This window comes from Microtus oregoni, unplaced genomic scaffold (genome assembly GCF_018167655.1).
Source record: "Microtus oregoni isolate MIOR12 unplaced genomic scaffold, Mior012 000027F_ref0000203, whole genome shotgun sequence".
In the NCBI taxonomy this organism is placed as follows: domain Eukaryota; kingdom Metazoa; phylum Chordata; class Mammalia; order Rodentia; family Cricetidae; genus Microtus; species Microtus oregoni.
The window spans coordinates 34,357,700-34,375,235 of NW_024543086.1; the positions used below are offsets into that span (position 1 = coordinate 34,357,700).

The 17,536-nt window shown below is 50.9% G+C and overlaps 2 protein-coding genes across 4 annotated transcripts; one reads left to right on the plus strand and one right to left on the minus strand.

Annotated features, from left to right (window-relative positions):
• Nucleotides 1-10: 10 nt before the first annotated feature.
• Nucleotides 11-4,462, minus strand: Art5 (ADP-ribosyltransferase 5). Of its 2 annotated transcripts, none has more exons than XM_041676497.1 (6): nt 4,390-4,462; nt 2,989-3,236; nt 2,623-2,823; nt 899-1,628; nt 410-442; nt 11-322 (listed from the first exon to the last, which is right to left on the minus strand). In XM_041676497.1, the coding sequence occupies exons 3-6, from the start codon at nt 2,680-2,682 to the stop codon at nt 219-221; spliced, it is 927 nt and encodes a 308-aa protein (XP_041532431.1). In that variant the 5' UTR covers nt 2,683-2,823; nt 2,989-3,236; nt 4,390-4,462; the 3' UTR covers nt 11-218. The 2 variants fall into 2 exon arrangements, with proteins under 2 accessions (XP_041532431.1, XP_041532430.1); XM_041676496.1 differs by having other exon boundaries at nt 11-325.
• Nucleotides 4,463-4,624: 162 nt separating this feature from the next.
• On the plus strand, nt 4,625-17,473 carry Art1 (ADP-ribosyltransferase 1). 2 transcript variants are annotated; one of them, XM_041676297.1, is made up of 5 exons: nt 4,625-4,680; nt 9,498-9,602; nt 9,883-10,660; nt 12,009-12,050; nt 15,873-17,472. In XM_041676297.1, exons 2-5 carry the CDS (start codon nt 9,498-9,500, stop codon nt 15,944-15,946), a joined length of 999 nt encoding a protein of 332 aa, XP_041532231.1. In that variant the 5' UTR covers nt 4,625-4,680; the 3' UTR covers nt 15,947-17,472. The 2 variants fall into 2 exon arrangements, with proteins under 2 accessions (XP_041532231.1, XP_041532232.1); XM_041676298.1 differs by lacking the exon at nt 4,625-4,680 and adding an exon at nt 9,174-9,286 and having other exon boundaries at nt 15,873-17,473.
• The last annotated feature ends 63 nt before the right edge of the window (nt 17,474-17,536 follow it).

Here is a 17,536-nt window from a genome sequence, read left to right on the forward strand (position 1 = left end):
ATATCACAGCTCCGTTTAATTGAGTAGCAATCCAGTCTTGACCTCGCACGTCCTAGGAAGTGGGGTTTCCTCAGCCTTGCCATGGCCTCAGGTCTCCAACCCTGATTGGAGAAGTGGCCCCTAGGACCAGAACCAGATCCACACTCTGGCATGTTGAGGCCACTCAAAGCCTCTTCTTCATAGAAAGGTCATCAGTTCCCAGGATTCCCAAGAGACTTTCAGGGACCAGCGCTTAAGAGCTGCAACTCCCCAGGGGCCAAGAACAGCATCTTCCCCGATTGCAGAGCCAAAGCCTCTGTGGAGGATAACTCTGGCTGCCCTTCTGCTAGAGAAAGAAAGGGAGGTGAGGTTGGCAGCATGGCTGGGAAGCAGGAGCAGCTCACAGCAGCCTTGAGGATGACTTACTTACCTGCAGAGGACACACAGGCATGCCTCTTTTCCCCTGCAACAGACAGCTGAGTGAGGCCCTGGGCCACCCACACCCCAGGTGGCTTGCCTGTGGCCACCCCCTTCAGCCTGTCTTTTCCTTCACCTCAAAGCAGCTACTCGCTCCCTTCCCAGACTGCCAATCCATCCTTGCTCCGCCCACCCTCCCATCACTCTCCACTCCATTCCTGCCTCCCAGCTGGACTTGGCACAGTCCTGTCCTGCTCACCCCATCAAACCAGGGCCTCCTCAGACTGGCCCTGGCCAGTCTCACTACTGGCCTCCTTCACTCACTTCCTAATCTACCGGGTACCACAGATCCACCCTATTGAGAAGACTGAGAATGTCCACACATCTTGAAACTCTCCCAGGACCTGGCAGAACCTGAGTCTAACAAGGCTCTCGGTACTAGGTCAGCACATGCTGGCTTCTTTCACCCTTTGCCGTTCTCTGTCTCCCATGCATCGCTCACCACCCAAATAGGCGCAGTTAAAGTGGCTGCAGGTCTGATTATAACTCCAGAGAGTCACCACGCTCTGGGCTCCATCCTGGAAGAACCCAGTGACCAAGAAGACTTCATGTGGGGGTATCAGCACCTCACGCTCCTCGGGGAAGACAGACAAAGCCTGGATAAGAGCCCCAAAACAAGTCCTTAGATTGAAGAAAGTGGCATTCCCAAACCCACGAGCCACGGCTTCATCCAGAGAGCTGGAGGCAAACTGTCCTAATCGGACCAAGTCCCCCAGCCTCTTGGGCTCAAAGTGAAGGCTGCCCACGCCTCGGAATACCACCTCCCCATCTCCCCTACTGCAGCCTCCAGAGCCCCGCAGCAGCTGCAGGGCCTGGGTGAGGTAGAAATGCAGGGCCTTGAAGGGGAAGCGCCTCATGTAGAGGTCCCTGGAGCCACCCCCTGTCCGCACAGCCTGGTTCAGCTCCCAGTACAAGGTGTTGGATGAGTTGGTGTACACCATAACAGCTATTCCATGCTGGGCTTTGAAGCCAGGCAGTAGGGTGAGCATGTGGCGCCGGTGTGCCCAGGCCTCTCGGGCTGCTTCCCAGGATTCCCGGAGCAGGGCATGGTGTGCCATCTCCTCCTCCAGCAGCAGGCCTGCTCTCTCCTCCATCTCCCCAGAGCAGCCCACATAAGCATCATCGAACGTGTCTGGAACCAGGCTCAGGGGCAGGATAGGAACAGCTTGGACCTGTGGACACACGGAAGGAGACTCCACATAGGAAGAGGGTAACTAGAACGCTGGCCGGGGTCCTAGATCAGTTCAGAATCACAGGTTATCATTTCTATGTCTAAACATCTGATGCATAATCGGCAAGATCCCAAGTGGCAGAAATAACACAGGCAGTGGAGCCAGACAGACATGAATTTAGTCCCCGCCCCCGAGACAGGGTTTTTCTGTGTATCTCTGGCTGTCCAGGAACTCACAGAGATCCGCCTGCCTCTGCCTCTCTGAGTGCTGGGATTGAAGGCGTGTGTCTCCACTGCCCAGCCAGACATGAATTTAAACATTACCTGCTTGGCTAGCTTTGGGATCTCGAGCGATTCTCAGGACAGGGCTTTCCTAGACTTCACATTCTCCTATGAATTACGGGTACTTCCAGCCTCCAGCATTATTGTGAGAAGAGCTTAGAGACCACCGTGGCACAACCTAAACAGCACCATCTCATCTTTTCAGAGGGGAGTCCCTGTGTTTTCCCCGCTCTGATCGTTTGCAGGCAATAAACTGCAGCCAGTATCTGATCCCTGTCCTGGTCCTCATCCTCCTCAGCTGTTTCCTCCCCTTGGGGAAACCTTGCTGCCAGCTCTGAGATCTGGATGCTCTCCAGCTTTAGAAGACGTTATTCTAAGCTCAAGGTGGGTTGGGGTGGTGGCCTGGTTGTCAGGGTCTGCCAGGGCTTGAAGCAGCACATTGGTCTGTGCAGCGGTTTGCCCGTTCTAAGCCTGTGGTGTGAGGTGAGAGGAAGTGGGAAAGAGAAAGCTGAAGGCAACAGGGTGGAGGTGGAGTTCTGGGAGAGAGATCAGGCACTTGGGCTCCCGAAGGGAACAGAAGTTCCCCAGAGGAGGACTGGAAGCAGCACAAAGTCTCCTAGGAGGTCTCCTTGACCAGTCAGTCCTCCACCACCACCTCTCAGCATCTGACCCACGACTGACCCTTGCTGGCAAAGGATAGTCCCAAGAGTTACCTTCCAGAGGGAGTGCAGGCAGAGGCAACTAAGGACCATTAACAGATCCTCCAGAATCATCCTTGGAGGAGTCCCGGGATGGCAGGATCCGGATGATGATGAAGCCAGCAGCGATGGAGTGCCGGCTTGGTTGGGCTCCAGGACCTTCCTCCCGCACCCGAGGGTCCTCAGGAGTGATGTGGGGCGGGGCCAAAGACAAATCTAAGGGTGGGCAGGGATTTGGATTTTACTGTCCCCATTTCAAGCCCTAATCTATAACTACCAGATGGCCCCACACTCAGGCTATCCAGGACTTCTTGCAGTGGTATAGGTGGGGCAGTTATGTGGCTCCGCCTGGAGAGGGGCGGAGCGGGGACGAGAACCCACCTGGAGGCGGCGAAGGCCTAGAAAGGCCCGGGTTTTGGTCTTTTGCGGCAGGCTAGGGCTGAAGTTCCTGCAGGCGCTGCGCAGATCCCGGTCTGCTGAACAACGTCCCTGAAGCTAACTATAGCCCCTGGACTGGTAACCCGACACTTATCTTCACCAACAACAGACAGGGGCGTGGGAGCTGGTCTGGCAGAGCCCTTGAGTGGTTGAGGGGCAAAACTTTCCTTCCCTTGGATGACAGGTTGTTTCTGTAAGATGTGAGCTAGGTCAAGGTTGGAGGAGGGACTTGTGAGTCCTGGCCTTTTCTCCGGTGGCCCTGGGACCACGAGGGTCGCTACTTAAACATCATGATAGTTAAGTCACCAAATCTTATTTGCATACAATTTGCGTATGACACACATTGGGTCACGTGCACCAGCATCAAAGCCCCCATCCCCACTTTCTTCCCTACTTTATTTATTTATTTATTTATTTATTTATTTATTTATTTATTTAGTCTGCGGGCCAGAAGAGGGCACCAGATCTCATTACAGATGGTTGTGAGCCACCATGTGGTTGCCGGGAATTGAACTCAGGACCTTTGGGAGAGCAGGCAATGCTCTTAACCACTGAGTCATCTCTCCAGCCCCCTCTTCCCTACTCTTAACCCTCTATCTCCCAACCCTGGTCTGAAGGGAAGGGAAGGAAACCCTAGCTGCTTTCTGGACCTCTCCGGTTCAGGTGACGCCATGTTTGTAAACACAGCTGTCTCTAGCACCTCCACACCTCTGCTGAGCTTACTATAAATAACCTAGTTCTGAGTTTCAGCCGCCCAGTTGGAGGTAATGGGAGACGGGGCCAGTTTATGGGAAAATGGAGGACTTAGAGATGCCACCTGCTGGGACCAGGGTAAGCATGACCTGTGCAGCTTGCCAAGGGCCTCTGATCCAGCTCACGGGTTTACCCATCACCACCCCTTCTCTGCCAAATAAAGTTTCCTTTCCTTCAAAGCCTGCCCCCTCCATTCCTTCCTGATGACTGTGTCCATGCCGTGGAAGAGCTGATCCTTGCCTTCCTACCCCATCCTCCCTGTTCTGGAGGGACAGCAAAGGCTGTGCAGTGACAATTTTTTACACCCCAACATCTGCAGCCCCTACAAGGCCCCAAGAAGTGGAGTCAAATCTGATAAAGGGCCAGGGATCCTGAGAAAGGCAGAAAGGCCTCCCAGGTCACATGGTGGGTCAGCGGTCCAGTGGAACCTAGGCTCTTGGAACAGAACAAATCTTGAGACGGTTGTACGTGCCTATAATCCCAGCATTCAGGTGGGAGGCAGAGGTAAAAGGATGGCTTCAAGTTCGAGGCAATCCTGGACATTGTAAAAAAGAAAGCAATAATAATAATAGAAAAAATAAAAGGAGATACCTGGAGTCAGGGTGCCTTTTAACTGACCAGAGTACAGTCTGGCGAGGTGGCTGCTGTCCTGTCCCCTCAGCACCCCCAGTAGCTCTCATTGTCATGGGAAGAATGTTGGCCCAGGTCACACTGGGCAGAGGCTAGTGTTCCTGAGCTTTGAGGAGACAGCTTGAAATAGACAGGGGGTGTCGCATTTCTGAGCAGGAGGGGCAGGGAACCGACAGTATAAAGAGAAAGCCACCTCCCTGCCTCTCTGTCGCAGGAGACCAGGCCCGCTTTGCCCACCATGGAGAAGGCTAGGTAAGGGACACCTCACTTCCCGCAGAGGGAGCAGGGAAGGAACTATTTGATAGAAAAGTTAGGAGGGATTGGTGAAGTTTTAGGGACCTTTGGATGGAATGGTTGAGAACACCTAGGAAGGTTTGGGATTTTAAGAATTGACTTGGGGCCATAGTCCCAAAAGGAACTGCTGAGTGAGGAAGAGGGAAACTGAGGACTGTGGGACACAGGGTGAAGGGAAGTGCAGCTTCCTCAACTGTGAAAAGGGATTTCTAAGCCAAATTCAGCTCTCTCATACCAGAGACTAAGTTAGAGGGCAACCTGGGCTACCAAACAAGATCTTGTTTCAAAAAAAAATATAAAAAACGGGGAGAGGGAATTCCCAGTGTACCAGAACAATCTCTGTAGTCCCTGCTGTGCTCCCTTGATCCCCCACACTGGTCACCAAGGGCAGCAATCTACTTCCTCTGAGGTGCTCTGTCTTGTTAGCAGTGCTCAGAAAGACCCTTGGGCTTGTCTACCAGAGACTTGGAGGTCTTCCATCACAGACAGTATAGAAAAAAGATAGAGCCAACTGTAGACATGAGGGTGTGGTGGACACAGGCAAGTGCTGGCGACTGCAGCGGAGCCAGAACTGACAGACAGGGCGCTGGTGTCCTTACAAGGGAAGAGGCAGGCTTCCACTGATCGTTCAGGATGGCTGACTGGGGTCATGGAGGGCACAGTAGCTGAAGCTGTGGGACCCGAGGCTGCGGTGAAGCTGCTGTGTAACCTCTGAGCGTGGAGGGCAGACACATGTGCCTTCACTGCGACAGAACCTGCCCCGAAGGGGAAGACTGACACCAGTCTTTCCCAGTCAGCCCAGCCGCCCGGCTGGCATCCGCTGCCTGGTTCTGGGATGAGCCTTCAGGATATGGAAGGGGCTATTGCTGGTGCCTGCACAGGGCAGGGGTTGTGGGGGAGAGATAGGCTCAGGAGAGGACTACCCAGGGCATTCTGGGAGCTTTCTGAAAGAGGGGAGCCCTGAGCTAACCCTGGAAGAGTGGGTGGTCAGAGCATAGCTGAGGGCAGGGGAGACAGTTGTGTCTCCCTGGAACTTTGTTCCTCCTAGGTTCCTGGACTATAGAAGCCGAGAAGGGACTAGAAAGCTCTCAGGGGCAAGGTCACTGAGCAGATCAAAAACCAGAATAAGGTTGGACTGTCCTGAAGGCATAGAGGGATGTTTTCCTTCATTTTGCTGCTTTGTTTTAGGCAGGGTCTTGGGTATTCCAATGTGGGCTGGAACTCACTGTGCAGCCTTCAGCTCCTGACCCTCCCTCCTGAGAACCTGGATTTCAGGCATGGGCTATTGTGCTTGGCTTCTAGGAGGCATTGGGAACCGTATGATGCTGAGTCCGCTCGGCTTTTTTTTTCCCCCCTTTGGTTTAAAAGAATGACTGGGCAGTGGTGGCAGAAAGAGGTGAATCTGTGAATCTGGGGCCAGCCTGGTCTAAAAGAGTGAGTTCTAGGACAGCACAAAACAACCACAAAGAAAAGGATATGTTATGAGCTTTTCTCTCATAATCCTTTTTCTCGCTACCTTGAGATATTTCTTCCAGTCAGTTTTGGCACCGAAGTTTTTTTAGTATTTTATTTTTTAATTATGCATATATTTGTGTGTCTGTATGTAGGTATGTGCTCCTGAGAGCTGATACTCACCAAGTCCGGAAGCATCAGATCCTCCTACAGCCAGAGTTCATGAGCCACCCTGGTGTGGGTGCTGGAAACTGAACTGATGCCCTCTGCAAGAACAGTCTGTCCTTTTACGTGCTCAGCCCTCTCCCCACTCCCATACAGGGCTTCCAGCAGGCAGAGGTGGTAGGCAGGCCTGGGCTTTGCTGTCCCTGCTCCGTGCTGAGTGCACTGGTAAAGTGATGGGGGACAGCCAAAAGCAAGCGGAGCAGGGATGTGGGCCCCGACAAAGATGGGAGGCAACTGCAGCCATGTATGGATACCCACGTGACCATCCGGAGAGGCTGGGTGCTAATGGTGATAGGGTACCGCATGAGTGTCTTCTGCTGGCATGCACACTGGATGGATACCCACGTGACCAGCCAGAGCGGCTGGGTGCTAATGGTGATAGGTTACTGCATGAGTGTCTTCTGCTGGCATGCGCACAGGAGCTACCCAAAGCTGGATTAAGCCTAAAGGATGATATCAAAGGGTTCCAGGGTTCACACTGAGCCCGAGGGCTGGAAGCAAAGAACCTCATGAAACCTCAGAGCCTGGCTCTTTCTAAACCAAGGTTCACTTCCCAGCTTCTCTTAGTTTCTCCAACCCATCCTCCCTGAGAGCTCATTTCTCCCCGACTTCAACATCAATGATACAAATTACTCTCCTGGGGGTTTGTTTTATTTTTGTTTTTGAGCCAGGCGGTGGTGGTGCATGCCGTTAATACCAGCACTCAGGAGGCAGAGGCAGGAGGATCTCCGTGAGTTCGAGGCCAGCCTGGTCTACAAGAGCTAGTTCCAGAACAGGCACCAAAAACTAGAGAGAAACCCTGTCTCAAAAATTAAAAAAATAGCCGGGCGGTGGTGGCGCAGGTCTTTAATCCCAGCACTCGGGAGGTAGAGGCACACCTGTTTCTGTCTCCCAACTGTGCCAGGCACTGTAGGACAGATGACAATAAAGTACAAAAGAAAGCTCTCTGGTGGCCACACAGCAGACACACATTTCCAGACCACTCAAATGAAAGTTAAAAAGCCGGTAGGCCAGGCATGGGGTATGCCTGTAATCTAAACTCTCAGAAGGTGGAGGCCTTCTCAGTTACTCAGCAAGTTTGAGGCCAGTCTAGGTTATAGGAGACCCTGTCTCAAAAAGCAAAACCAACAACCAACAGATGCAATCCAGAACAAAGCAGTCTAGCAAAGCAATCATTGATAGCACTGACGAAGACGCATCCCTTAAGTGGTGGGAGGGCAAACTGGTTCCTTTCTGAATCATAGTTTGGCAAGGCCTATTAATATAAAATATATTCCACCTCTGTGTGGTGGTGCACACCTGTAATCCCAGCACTCAGGAAGTAGAAGCTGGCAGATCACTTGGAACTGGACTTACACAGTGTAACAACAAGCTCACAGCAGCCAGCTAGAACACGCCTCAAAGCAAACCAAACATTAGGGAAAAAGTCCATGTGCTCTTTCAGTGGTTTAACTATCCCATCAAACACTCCATATGGCCATTGTAATGAGCAAGGTAGCTAGCAGGACGCTCACTTGGCAGGAAGCCTCTGAGGTACAGTTCCTCAGAGCGATATATTTATAGGATGTGTTATATGTAAGCATTTTTTTCTTTGAAAAAAAAAAGACAAGAAATCCAAGACATTCACCTAAAACGTTGTGTGTGTCCTATATGTGTATTTATTTATTTATTTATTTATTTTAACATTTTTATGGTTTATTTAACTTTATTTTATGTGCATTGGTGTGAAGTGTCAGATCCCCTGAAACTGATCTTCAGACAGTTGTGAGCTGCCATGTGGGTGCTGGGAATTGAACCCGGGTCCTCTGGAAGAGCAATCTGTGCTCTTAACCACTGAGCCATCTCTCCAGCCCCCATATGTATATTTAACATGTGTATTAACATGTTACTCAGGCTCAGTGGGAGAGTGCTTGTCAACTCACACCAGGCTCTGGACTTGACCTCTAGTATCGCAAAGAAACAGCTAATTATACTGTTCAAATATTTCCTGAGGCCGGGCGGTGGTGGCGCACACCTTTAATCCCAGCACTCAGGAGGCAGAGGCAGGCGGATCCCTGGGAGTTTGAGGCCAGCCTGGTCTACAAGCTAGTTCCGGGACAGACACCAAAGCTACAGAGAAACCCTGTCTCAAAAAAACAAAAACAAAAAATATATTTCCTGAGAAAGGCACTGAGAGACACATGGTTGCCGGCCTCTCCTTCCCGAGAGCAGGGCTGTGTGAGCAGGGCTGTGTGAGCAGGGCTGTGTGAGCAGGGATGTGTGAGCAGGGATGTGTGAGCTGGACTGGGTGAGCAGGGCTGGGTGAGCAGGGATGTGTGAGCAGGGCTGTGTGAGCAGGGATGTGTGAGCAGGGCTGTGTGAGCAGGGCTGTGTGAGCAAGGCTGTGTGAGCTGGACTGGGTGAGCAGGGATGTGTGAGCAGGGCTGTGTGAGCAGGGATGTGTGAGCTGGACTGGGTGAGCAGGGATGTGTGAGCAGGGATGTGTGAGCTGGACTGGGTGAGCAGGGATGTGTGAGCAGGGATGTGTGAGCAGGGATGTGTGTGCTGGACTGGGTGAGCAGGGCTGTGTGAGCAAGGATGTGTGAGCTGGACTGGGTAAGCAGGGATGTGTGAGCAGGGATGTGTGAGCAGGGATGTGTGAGCTGGACTGGGTGAGCAGGAATGTGTGAGCAGGGATGTGTGAGCAGGACTGGGTGAGCAGAGAGAGGGAGGATCCATACACTGCCCTTCCTACGCCAGCGTTACTCTGTAAGCAAACACATCTGTCTTACTCTGCAATAAGATAAGAGGGAGTCCATGTCCACTATGCCTGCATTGAAGAAGTGGAAGCAGGAGGGTCAAAGATTGAAGGGCATCCGGCACAGTGACCAGTTCCAGGTCAGCACAGGTATATGAAACCCTGTTTAACGCAAACAAACATAGACAGACGGAAAAGGGACAACAGACCATGCAGCTGCAGCGTTTGTTGTTCCTTCTGAGAGCCACTGTGGGTTGGTGTGACCACCTCTGGGGGCGCCAGAGCTGTGTCACTCCTCCACCCATTTGTCCAAAAGACATCCTGGGTCTGGTAATGCTCAATTAACAAGCCACTTTTCCAGATGAGGAAAAAGAGACAGCAGCTTGCCCAGGTCACCTCCAACATGAAGATTCCAGCCATGATGTCTCTCTTCCTGGTGTCTGTGGGCCTCTGGGATGAACTTCAGGTATGTGCACCCTCCACGGACCTGCTGGCCTATCTAACCCTGGGAAGAACAGAGGGGAGAATGCCCAGTGCTCCTGGGGAAGCCAGCTGTCCTCCTAGGAGACTCCTGAAAACCTAGTCTTGGAGAGCTTGCAGCTGGTGGTCCCCAGTCTCCTTCCTCTCTAGGGGTTCTTTCTGGTTTTCTCAGTAGACAGGCCCTCAGAGCAGGGCAAAGCAGGATGACAGAGTTCCCATTTTCCTAGGGACCACCCTCTCAGTCCTTGGTGCTCTCCTACCCTCAGGTTCAAAGTCACTCCATGACACAACTAGACATCTTTTCTCAAGAAACACCCCTGGACATGGCCCCAGCGTCCTTTGATGACCAGTATGTTGGCTGTGCAGCAGATATGATAGCGGCTCTGGCTGACCTCAACCACTCAGAGTTCCAGACCAACAAAGTGTACGCGAATGGTTGGGCTCTGGCCAACACCCAGTGGCAGGAGCGCAGGGCCTGGGAGTCAGCTTGGGACCTCAGCCCAACCATTTTTCCTCCACCACCCTCGGGCTTCAGGGATGAGCACGGGGTGGCGCTCCTGGCCTACACTGCCAACAGCCCCCTGCACAAGGAGTTTAACGCGGCTGTGCGCGAGGCCGGCCGCTCCCGGGCCCACTACCTCCACCACTTCTCCTTCAAGACCCTCCACTTCCTGCTCACCGAGGCCCTGCAGCTGCTCGGGAGCCAGCGATCTCGCGGGTGCCGGCAGGTGTACAGGGGGGTGCATGGCCTGCACTTCCGGCCAGCCGGGCCCGGCGCCACCGTCAGGCTGGGGGGCTTTGCTTCTGCGTCCCTCAAGAACGTTGCCGCCCAGCAATTTGGCGAGGACACCTTCTTTGGTATCTGGACCTGCCTCGGGGCCCCGATTGGGGGTTACTCCTTTTTCCCCGGCGAGGAGGAGGTGCTGATCCCCCCTTTTGAGACTTTCCAGGTGATCAATTCCAGCCGACCTGCCCAAGGTCCCGCGCGCATCTATCTTCGTGCTCTGGGCAAACGCAGCACCTACAACTGCGAATACATAAAAGGTGAGGAGACCGCAAGGCCAGTCCTAAAAACGACAGGCTTCCCACATCTGCCAGGAGCTTTGGCAAATCCAAGCCCCAACTCCCACCCCAGTCAAGGAGTTCATACGTAAATGATAAAAGGCTCAAGCACGTGGTGGCTCACACCAGTGATCCCAATGCTCAGCAGGCTGACTCCTAGGCAGCCAACGGGAACACAGACAAGGGGAACACAGGCACGTACAGTACAGGTATGGAGGAGAGGAGGCCTGGGCCTTTGAAGAGACAGACAGGTTGTTGTCCCAGCTGGAAGCTGGAAAGGAATTAATAATCTAGTCACAGTATTGGCACCAAGGCATTTGTAGGCAGAGCTAAGTAAAAGGGGAACATGGAGATGGCTCAGCCGCTACAGAAGTTTTATCCTGAAAGCCTGACTTCTTCAGTTCATTCCTCAGAACCCATCTGAAGATTGAAGGGGAGAACTGGCGCCAAGGGCCGTCTCCGACTTTCACATACCTGGGAAGCACCCCTCCTCCATCTCTCACACACCAATATAAATAAAATTTAAGGGGAAGCCGGGCGGTGGTGGCGCATGCCTTTAATCCCAGCACTCGGGAGGCAGAGGCAGTCGGATCACTGTGAGTTCGAGGCCAGCCTGGTCTAGAAAGAGCTAGTGCCAGGACAGGAACCAAAAGCTACGGAGAAACCCTGTCTCGAAAAATTAAAAAAAAAAAAAAAATTTAAGGGGAAAAAAATGAGTAAAAATCACAGCCTCAGTTTTTAAGAGGCGCAGTTTTACCAGATCGAATGGGAATTATATGCAGTAGCCTGTGCCGGGCAGGGTGGGGAACCAACAGCCAGAGGATATGGCGCCGCCCTGTGGTCAGGAGCACATCAGCTGTTCCTCCTCCTTCCCGGGCCATTGTCACATCAGAGGAGGAACAAGGAGACCTGTCCTTAACCCCTGCTGCTTTCTGGACTACTGCCCCTAGCTAAGTGAGACCTCGCTTTCCTAGTTCAGAGGCAGACAGTTGGCCTGCACGGTAACCATGGCGGAAACGGGAGGAGACCCATTGTGGCTCAGTTTCTACTTTAAACAGCATCGTGAGCCATGAGGAAGGCAGTACCTCTCTGTCTGGGACAGGGTGAAGGAAAGTGTGTGGTGAGGAGGCAGTTAGAGGCCAGGGAGCAGGAGTGGGTCAGAATGACACCCTGACTTACATGGCTGCTTCCCTTCTGTCCTCAGAGAGTGCTATCTAGAGAGGCCTCCCTAAGGGAGCGGTTACAGAGAATCAAGGTTGGTCATCAGAACTCTGGGGTTCTTTCCGATCAGAGAGCTGCTGAAGCATTGATTCTCCATCCTTTCTTTCAGAAAAGAAGTGCAGAGCTGGGCCCTGCCGGTTGGATAGCTCAGGTAAGAGATGCAGTTGTCTGAGCAGGCTGTCCCAGGGCTGGACCTTCACTAGACTTTCCTCTGACAAACCCGCCTTGTTACCTAAGAGAGGAGTCACTCGCCCTCACAGAGGGTGTGCACACGTGCCTCTGTGCTCTCAGGGGAGGGCCGCGGTCAGGCCCCAGTTCAGGAGAGGCGGTTCCCTGCTGCGTTCTCCCTGTTACCGTCCTCAGGGCTCCTTCAGACCGGCTTTCCAAGGTCAAAGCCAACTATTGAAAGCTGTGTGCTGTACTCTAGTTTGGGCTCTGACTTAGCTGTTCTTTCCCTCTGCCTCAGTTTCCTAGTTTGTAATAAGCAAGAAGGATCAAAAGATACCTGTATCTCTTTCAGCTGTGAGTCTTCTCTTGTTGTGCAAGGGTATACTTGGACCACTGCATTTTTAGATGGGAATAGGCCACTTCCAAAGAAGTACTAACTGCCCCCCATCTTCCCCCCATCTCCCTCCATCCTTCCTACTCCACCCCCAATCCCTCCCTTTAGGGTCTGTAACCCATGGCAGGGAAGTTCCTCAGCCTCTTCCTTCCACTTGTCCTGACGTCACAGTACCAGGAGTGCCAGGCTCTTGCTGCCACGCGTCCTCAGCACAGTTCAGTGGCATTGGTACACTTTACTATTAGTTATTTTTCAGAGTGGGTTTCTCTGTGCTGCCCTGGCTTGTCTGGAACTGACTTTGTAGACCAGGCTCGCCTGGAACTCTCAGAGATCCACCTGCCTCTGCCTCCTTGGTACTGGGACTAAAGGCGTGTGCCACCTTGTCACTTCTACAGAGGGCAAAAGGTAGCAATCAGTCCTTTGCCACACAGCTAGTGAGGAATCATGTCTGTAGCCTGGCTGCAGAGCTGTGAACTGCTCCCCATGACGGTCCCTAGCCTCTGCCACATAGCCGTCTACCCTCATGTCATAAAGTGAGGCCAGAGACACTTGACCAGAAGCTGGGTCTCCAATTTCAAACCAGACCTTGTTTAGTTTTTGAGACAGGGGAATTTGCTTTGTAGCCCAGGTTGTCCTAGAACTCATGTGTGGTTCAGGCTGGCCTCAAATGGGCTCAGCCTCCTAAGTCCTTAGCTCTTGCCTTAGCCTCCTGAGTGCTAGAATTCTGGCCAAGCAGACCACTGTGTCTCTCGTGGGTCTCTGCACTCAGATGGTCATCATCCGAGGCACTGGGGAAGTTTAGATATTTTGTCTCCATATTTCTACCCATTGCTACTCTGACGAGGGCGTGGATGGGGGAGCCAGATTCAACACTGATGAGAGCCCACAAGTGTTATACAGTAAATATACAGCTGACAGATCTGCTGGACTAATCCACGGGAGTATACGCTCCATACGGAGAACCCGACCCACAAAGCTTTGAGAACACTGTCGATTCTGCAGAAATCTTCTGAAATTGTGATGTTTCTCCCTTCTATTATGGGATTCACTCCAGAATATCTCAGCAGTGTATAAATTACTCTTTTTTGTTTTTGTTTTAAATTTATTTATTATGTATACAGTGTTCTGTCTGCATGTATGTCTGCAGGCCAGAAGAGGGCACCAGCTCTCATTACAGATGGTTGTGAGCCACCATGTGGTTGCTGGGGATTGAACTCAGGACCTCTGGAAGAGCAAGCAGTGCTCTTAATCACTGATCCATCCCATAAATCACTCTTTAAACCTGACTTTTTGTGTACTGGGAACTGTATGCCTTTTCCCACACTATGGGGCCCTGGGGTGAGAGCCTTCACTCTCTCAAACCTTTGTTCAAATAGTAAAGTCTACATAAAACTAGACCCCACAATTGTCCTTATTTACAGAACTCATTGACAAGAAAGGAGCCCTGAGCAGGAGGCACTGAGCAGAGAGACAGCAGGTCTGCCCTTACTCATAAACAGGTCTGGGTGGCCCTGAATTCTCTAGCAGCAGACTCAGGAAGGTGTAATCTACTGGCCTTTTGCTCTAACCTAACAAGTTATTAATATTCTGTATCTAGCCTTCACCTTGGTTTCAATTAACATAAGATCATAGCCCAGGAAATTAATTGTTTATTATTCTAACCCTAGAGATACAGGAAAAAGGCTTGAGTTGCTGCATCAGCCTCAGAGAAAGAAATTAATTCTCATCTGGGTGAAGACAAGCACTCTGTTGGAGCTGGAAGCCGAATTTCCAAAGAAATTCTCTTTAACTCAGCTAGCTAGACCTGAAGCAAATCAAGCACTTTTTGCTTTTGTCCCAGGCTCACAGGTTACTATGGTTACCAGACCTGTGTTCCCAGACACCAGGGAAGGAAGCAAAAGTGTTCCAAAGGTGCAACAGCACTGTTACATTTTCTACAATTATTGCTCACAAACTTCTAGCTTAACTATTTACATTTAAGAAATATAGTTGGGGCCGGGCGGTGGTGGCGCACGCCTTTAATCCCAGCACTCAGGAGTCAGAGGCAGGCAGATCTCTGTGAGTCTGAGGCCAACCTTGTCTACAGAGCGAGCTCCAGGCTCTAAAGCTACAGAGAAACCCTGTCTCAAAAAACAAAAACAAACAAAAGAAATATAGTCAGTGCATGAAAACTTCTTTTTAGAATTTTCTATTGATTTTTCTTTTTGGTTTTTCAAGACAAGGTTTCTCTGTAGCTTTGGAGCCTGTCCTGTAACTAGCTTTTGTAGACCAGGCTGGCCTAGAACTCACAGGGATCCACCTGCCTCTGCCTCCCAAGTGCTGGGATTAAAGGTTTGTGCCACTACCATCCGGCTTTGTATTGATTTTTTTTTTTTTTTTTGGTTTTTCGAGACAGGGTTTCTCTGTAGCTTTGGAGCCTGTCCTGGAACTCCCTTTGTAGACCAGGCTGGGCTCGAACTCACAGAGATCCGCCTGCCTCAGCCTCCCGAGTGCTGGGATTAAAGGCGTGTGCCACCACCGCCCGGCTTTTGTATTGATTATACAATAAAAAAAATAAATAAATAAAAGATTATACAATAAAAAAAATAAATTATACAATTTATAAAAAAATATATAATAAATAAAATTTTTATAAATTTTATAAATTTTTTATATATAAAAAAGATTATACAATAAAAAAATAAATAAATAAAAGATAAAATAAATAAAAAAATTAAAAAAAGATTTATTTATTATGCATACAATGTTCTGTTAACATATATACACCAGAAGAGGCACCAGATCTCATTATAGATGGTTGTGAGCCACCATGTGGTTGCTGGGAGTTGAACTCAGGACCTCTGGAAGAGCAGCTAGTGCTCTTAACCTCTGAGCCATCTCTCCAGCCCCTTGTATTGATTCTTGATCAATCCTCCCAGCATCAGCTGGAGAGCTTTGCAGCCACGCCCCCTGAGACCCAAGGCATCTACTTGCCAGGTCCACCTGGTTGTTGTGATGCGGTGAAATACGTGCTTGTTAACTGTCTGTATATAAACTGGAAAGCATGTGGGATGGGCAGAACAGCGAGCAACGGTGGGAAGCATCAGGAGAGCGCTGAAGAGAGCGCGGAAGAATGAAGATAACAAGACTTGGGGGAGCTCATTTATTTACCCTCAGATAGCTTTAGCTAGTTTCCACCAGCTACAGCAATCCTTCTGAACCCTGAGGAGTTCCAACATGAACCTTGATGCAACATCACTAGATCTCTCTCAGATCTCTGTCTCGAGGCTCATCTGCAGTGACAGCAGGTGGCAGGGGCGAGAGCCCCTGGTCTCTCACCCCTGCCTCTGGCTGCTTTCCAGCTCGCTCTGCCAGACTCTCTGCCTCTCATCAGCCCTCACACTGCTCCTAACCTCTCTTCTCCTCCCTTAGCTCCAGGCTCCGTCTCTGCCTCCTGTTCCCTCCTGCTGCTGCTCTTGTTCCTTGTGCTGAGGGACCATCCATAGGACCCAGGTCTCCTGTGACCTACCAGATGTTGACCGGCCCTGCCTGTGCACTTTACCTGTCTCAGGATCATGGTGAATCAGTCTCTGCAGGGAAGCCTGGGCCTTCTATGGCAATGACCTTCCAGATGCATTGGCGGTGGAGACACAGAGAGGATTTGGAGACTGAACCTTGCTCAGGCTGTAGGAGCAGGACTAACTGAGGTCAGAAGACTCTAGGGTAGAATAGGCAGAGACTCATTTGGAACCTGAAGACATCAACTCCTTGTTGGTGATGATGGGGGAGAATCCCTGGCCATGGGCCATGCAGGGGTCACTTAAATGTCCCTCATGTCTACCTGGAAAGTTCTTGTTCACCCTCCTGCCACCTGGCTAGGTTAGAGTACCTGCCTTTCTATTCTATTTTTGCTGGCCCCTGAGTATTCCCAGGTCAGGCTATGAGCTACCTTTTCTTTTTTTCTTTTTCTTTTTTTTTTTTTGAGACAGGGTTTCTCTGTGGCTTTGGAGCCTGTCCTGGAACTAGCTCTTGTAGACCAGGCTGGCCTTGAACTCACAGATATCTGCCTGCCTCTGCCCCCCCGAGTGCTGGGATTAAAAGTGTGTGCCACCACCTGGCCTCAGGCTGTGAGTTTCTTATGGGTATGGTCTGGGAAGAAGACACAAAGAAAGTGCCAGAAGCTGTGTGACAGTAAGAAAGCAACCAATCCTGTGAGTGGGGACACCTGTACTCCACCTACCTGGGCTACCGATGAGCTCTCTAAACGTCACTGTGTGAGAACAGGTGGCTGTGGCTAACTATAAGGAGGGACAGAAGGGGAAATGACAGAAAGGTTTAGGCTCTTTCTCAGGGTCCTGTGAAATCCTAATCACTTTTTTTTTGCTACTGTTGTTCCCAGAAAAGTAATTTCTTGGCTAGCAAGATGGTTCAGCAAGTAAGGGTGCTTGTTACTAAAGCTGACAACTTGAGTCTGAACCCTGGGTCCCATATGGCAAAGGGAGAGAACCAACTACCCACATTGTTCTCTCACCTCTACAAATGTACCCTGGTGCAAGAGCACGCACACACACACACACACACACACACACAAATATGATTTTTAAAAAAGATATATTTTTTGCATTGATCTGTGTGTCCTAAGATTCCTACCTATGAAGACAAACCTGGATCCCCAACTTCTGGATGTGGCCCCAAGGAGAAGACGAGACATGGAGGAGGTGCTGGGCACACTCTCATTTATTATCTATTGAAGCTCTGGAATAAAAGTTTATATTGCCTTCTGTTCCGGACACTAGACCATGAATTTCTATCCCCTAGAGCCTTCGCAGAGATGAGCAGGATGAGCATCTGCAGCTGCTAAGGATGACATGCACATGTGTGCCTTTGTCCCTTAGCAAGTAGTCTACACTCTAGCTGGGAGTGGTAGCACCTGCCAGCAAGTGCCTTTGGAGAGGCAGAGGCAGTGGGTCTATGTGAATCCAAGGCCAGCCTGGGCTACATAGCAAGCTTCAGGCCAGCAGGAGGTACCTAGTAGTACTCTGTCTCAACAAAATAAAAACCCGAATTTGCCCTGCTAACAGCTATAATTCCAAGTG

Excerpts from the sequence above, each read along its gene's own strand:
- Art5 (XM_041676496.1), bottom strand. The coding sequence starts at position 2,682 with ATGATTCTGGAGGATCTGTTAATGGTCCTTAGTTGCCTCTGCCTGCAC. Across the intron at positions 1,629-2,622 it reads GCCTGCACTCCCTCTGGAAG|GTCCAAGCTGTTCCTATCCT; the intron begins GTAACTCTTGGG and ends GTGTGTCCACAG. Across the intron at positions 326-409 it reads TGCCTGTGTGTCCTCTGCAG|CAGAAGGGCAGCCAGAGTTA; the intron begins GTAAGTAAGTCA and ends TTCTTTCTCTAG.
- Art1 (XM_041676297.1), top strand. The coding sequence starts at position 9,498 with ATGAGGAAAAAGAGACAGCAGCTTGCCCAGGTCACCTCCAACATGAAG. Across the intron at positions 10,661-12,008 it reads CAACTGCGAATACATAAAAG|AAAAGAAGTGCAGAGCTGGG; the intron begins GTGAGGAGACCG and ends CCTTTCTTTCAG. Across the intron at positions 12,051-15,872 it reads CTGCCGGTTGGATAGCTCAG|CTCCAGGCTCCGTCTCTGCC; the intron begins GTAAGAGATGCA and ends CTCCTCCCTTAG.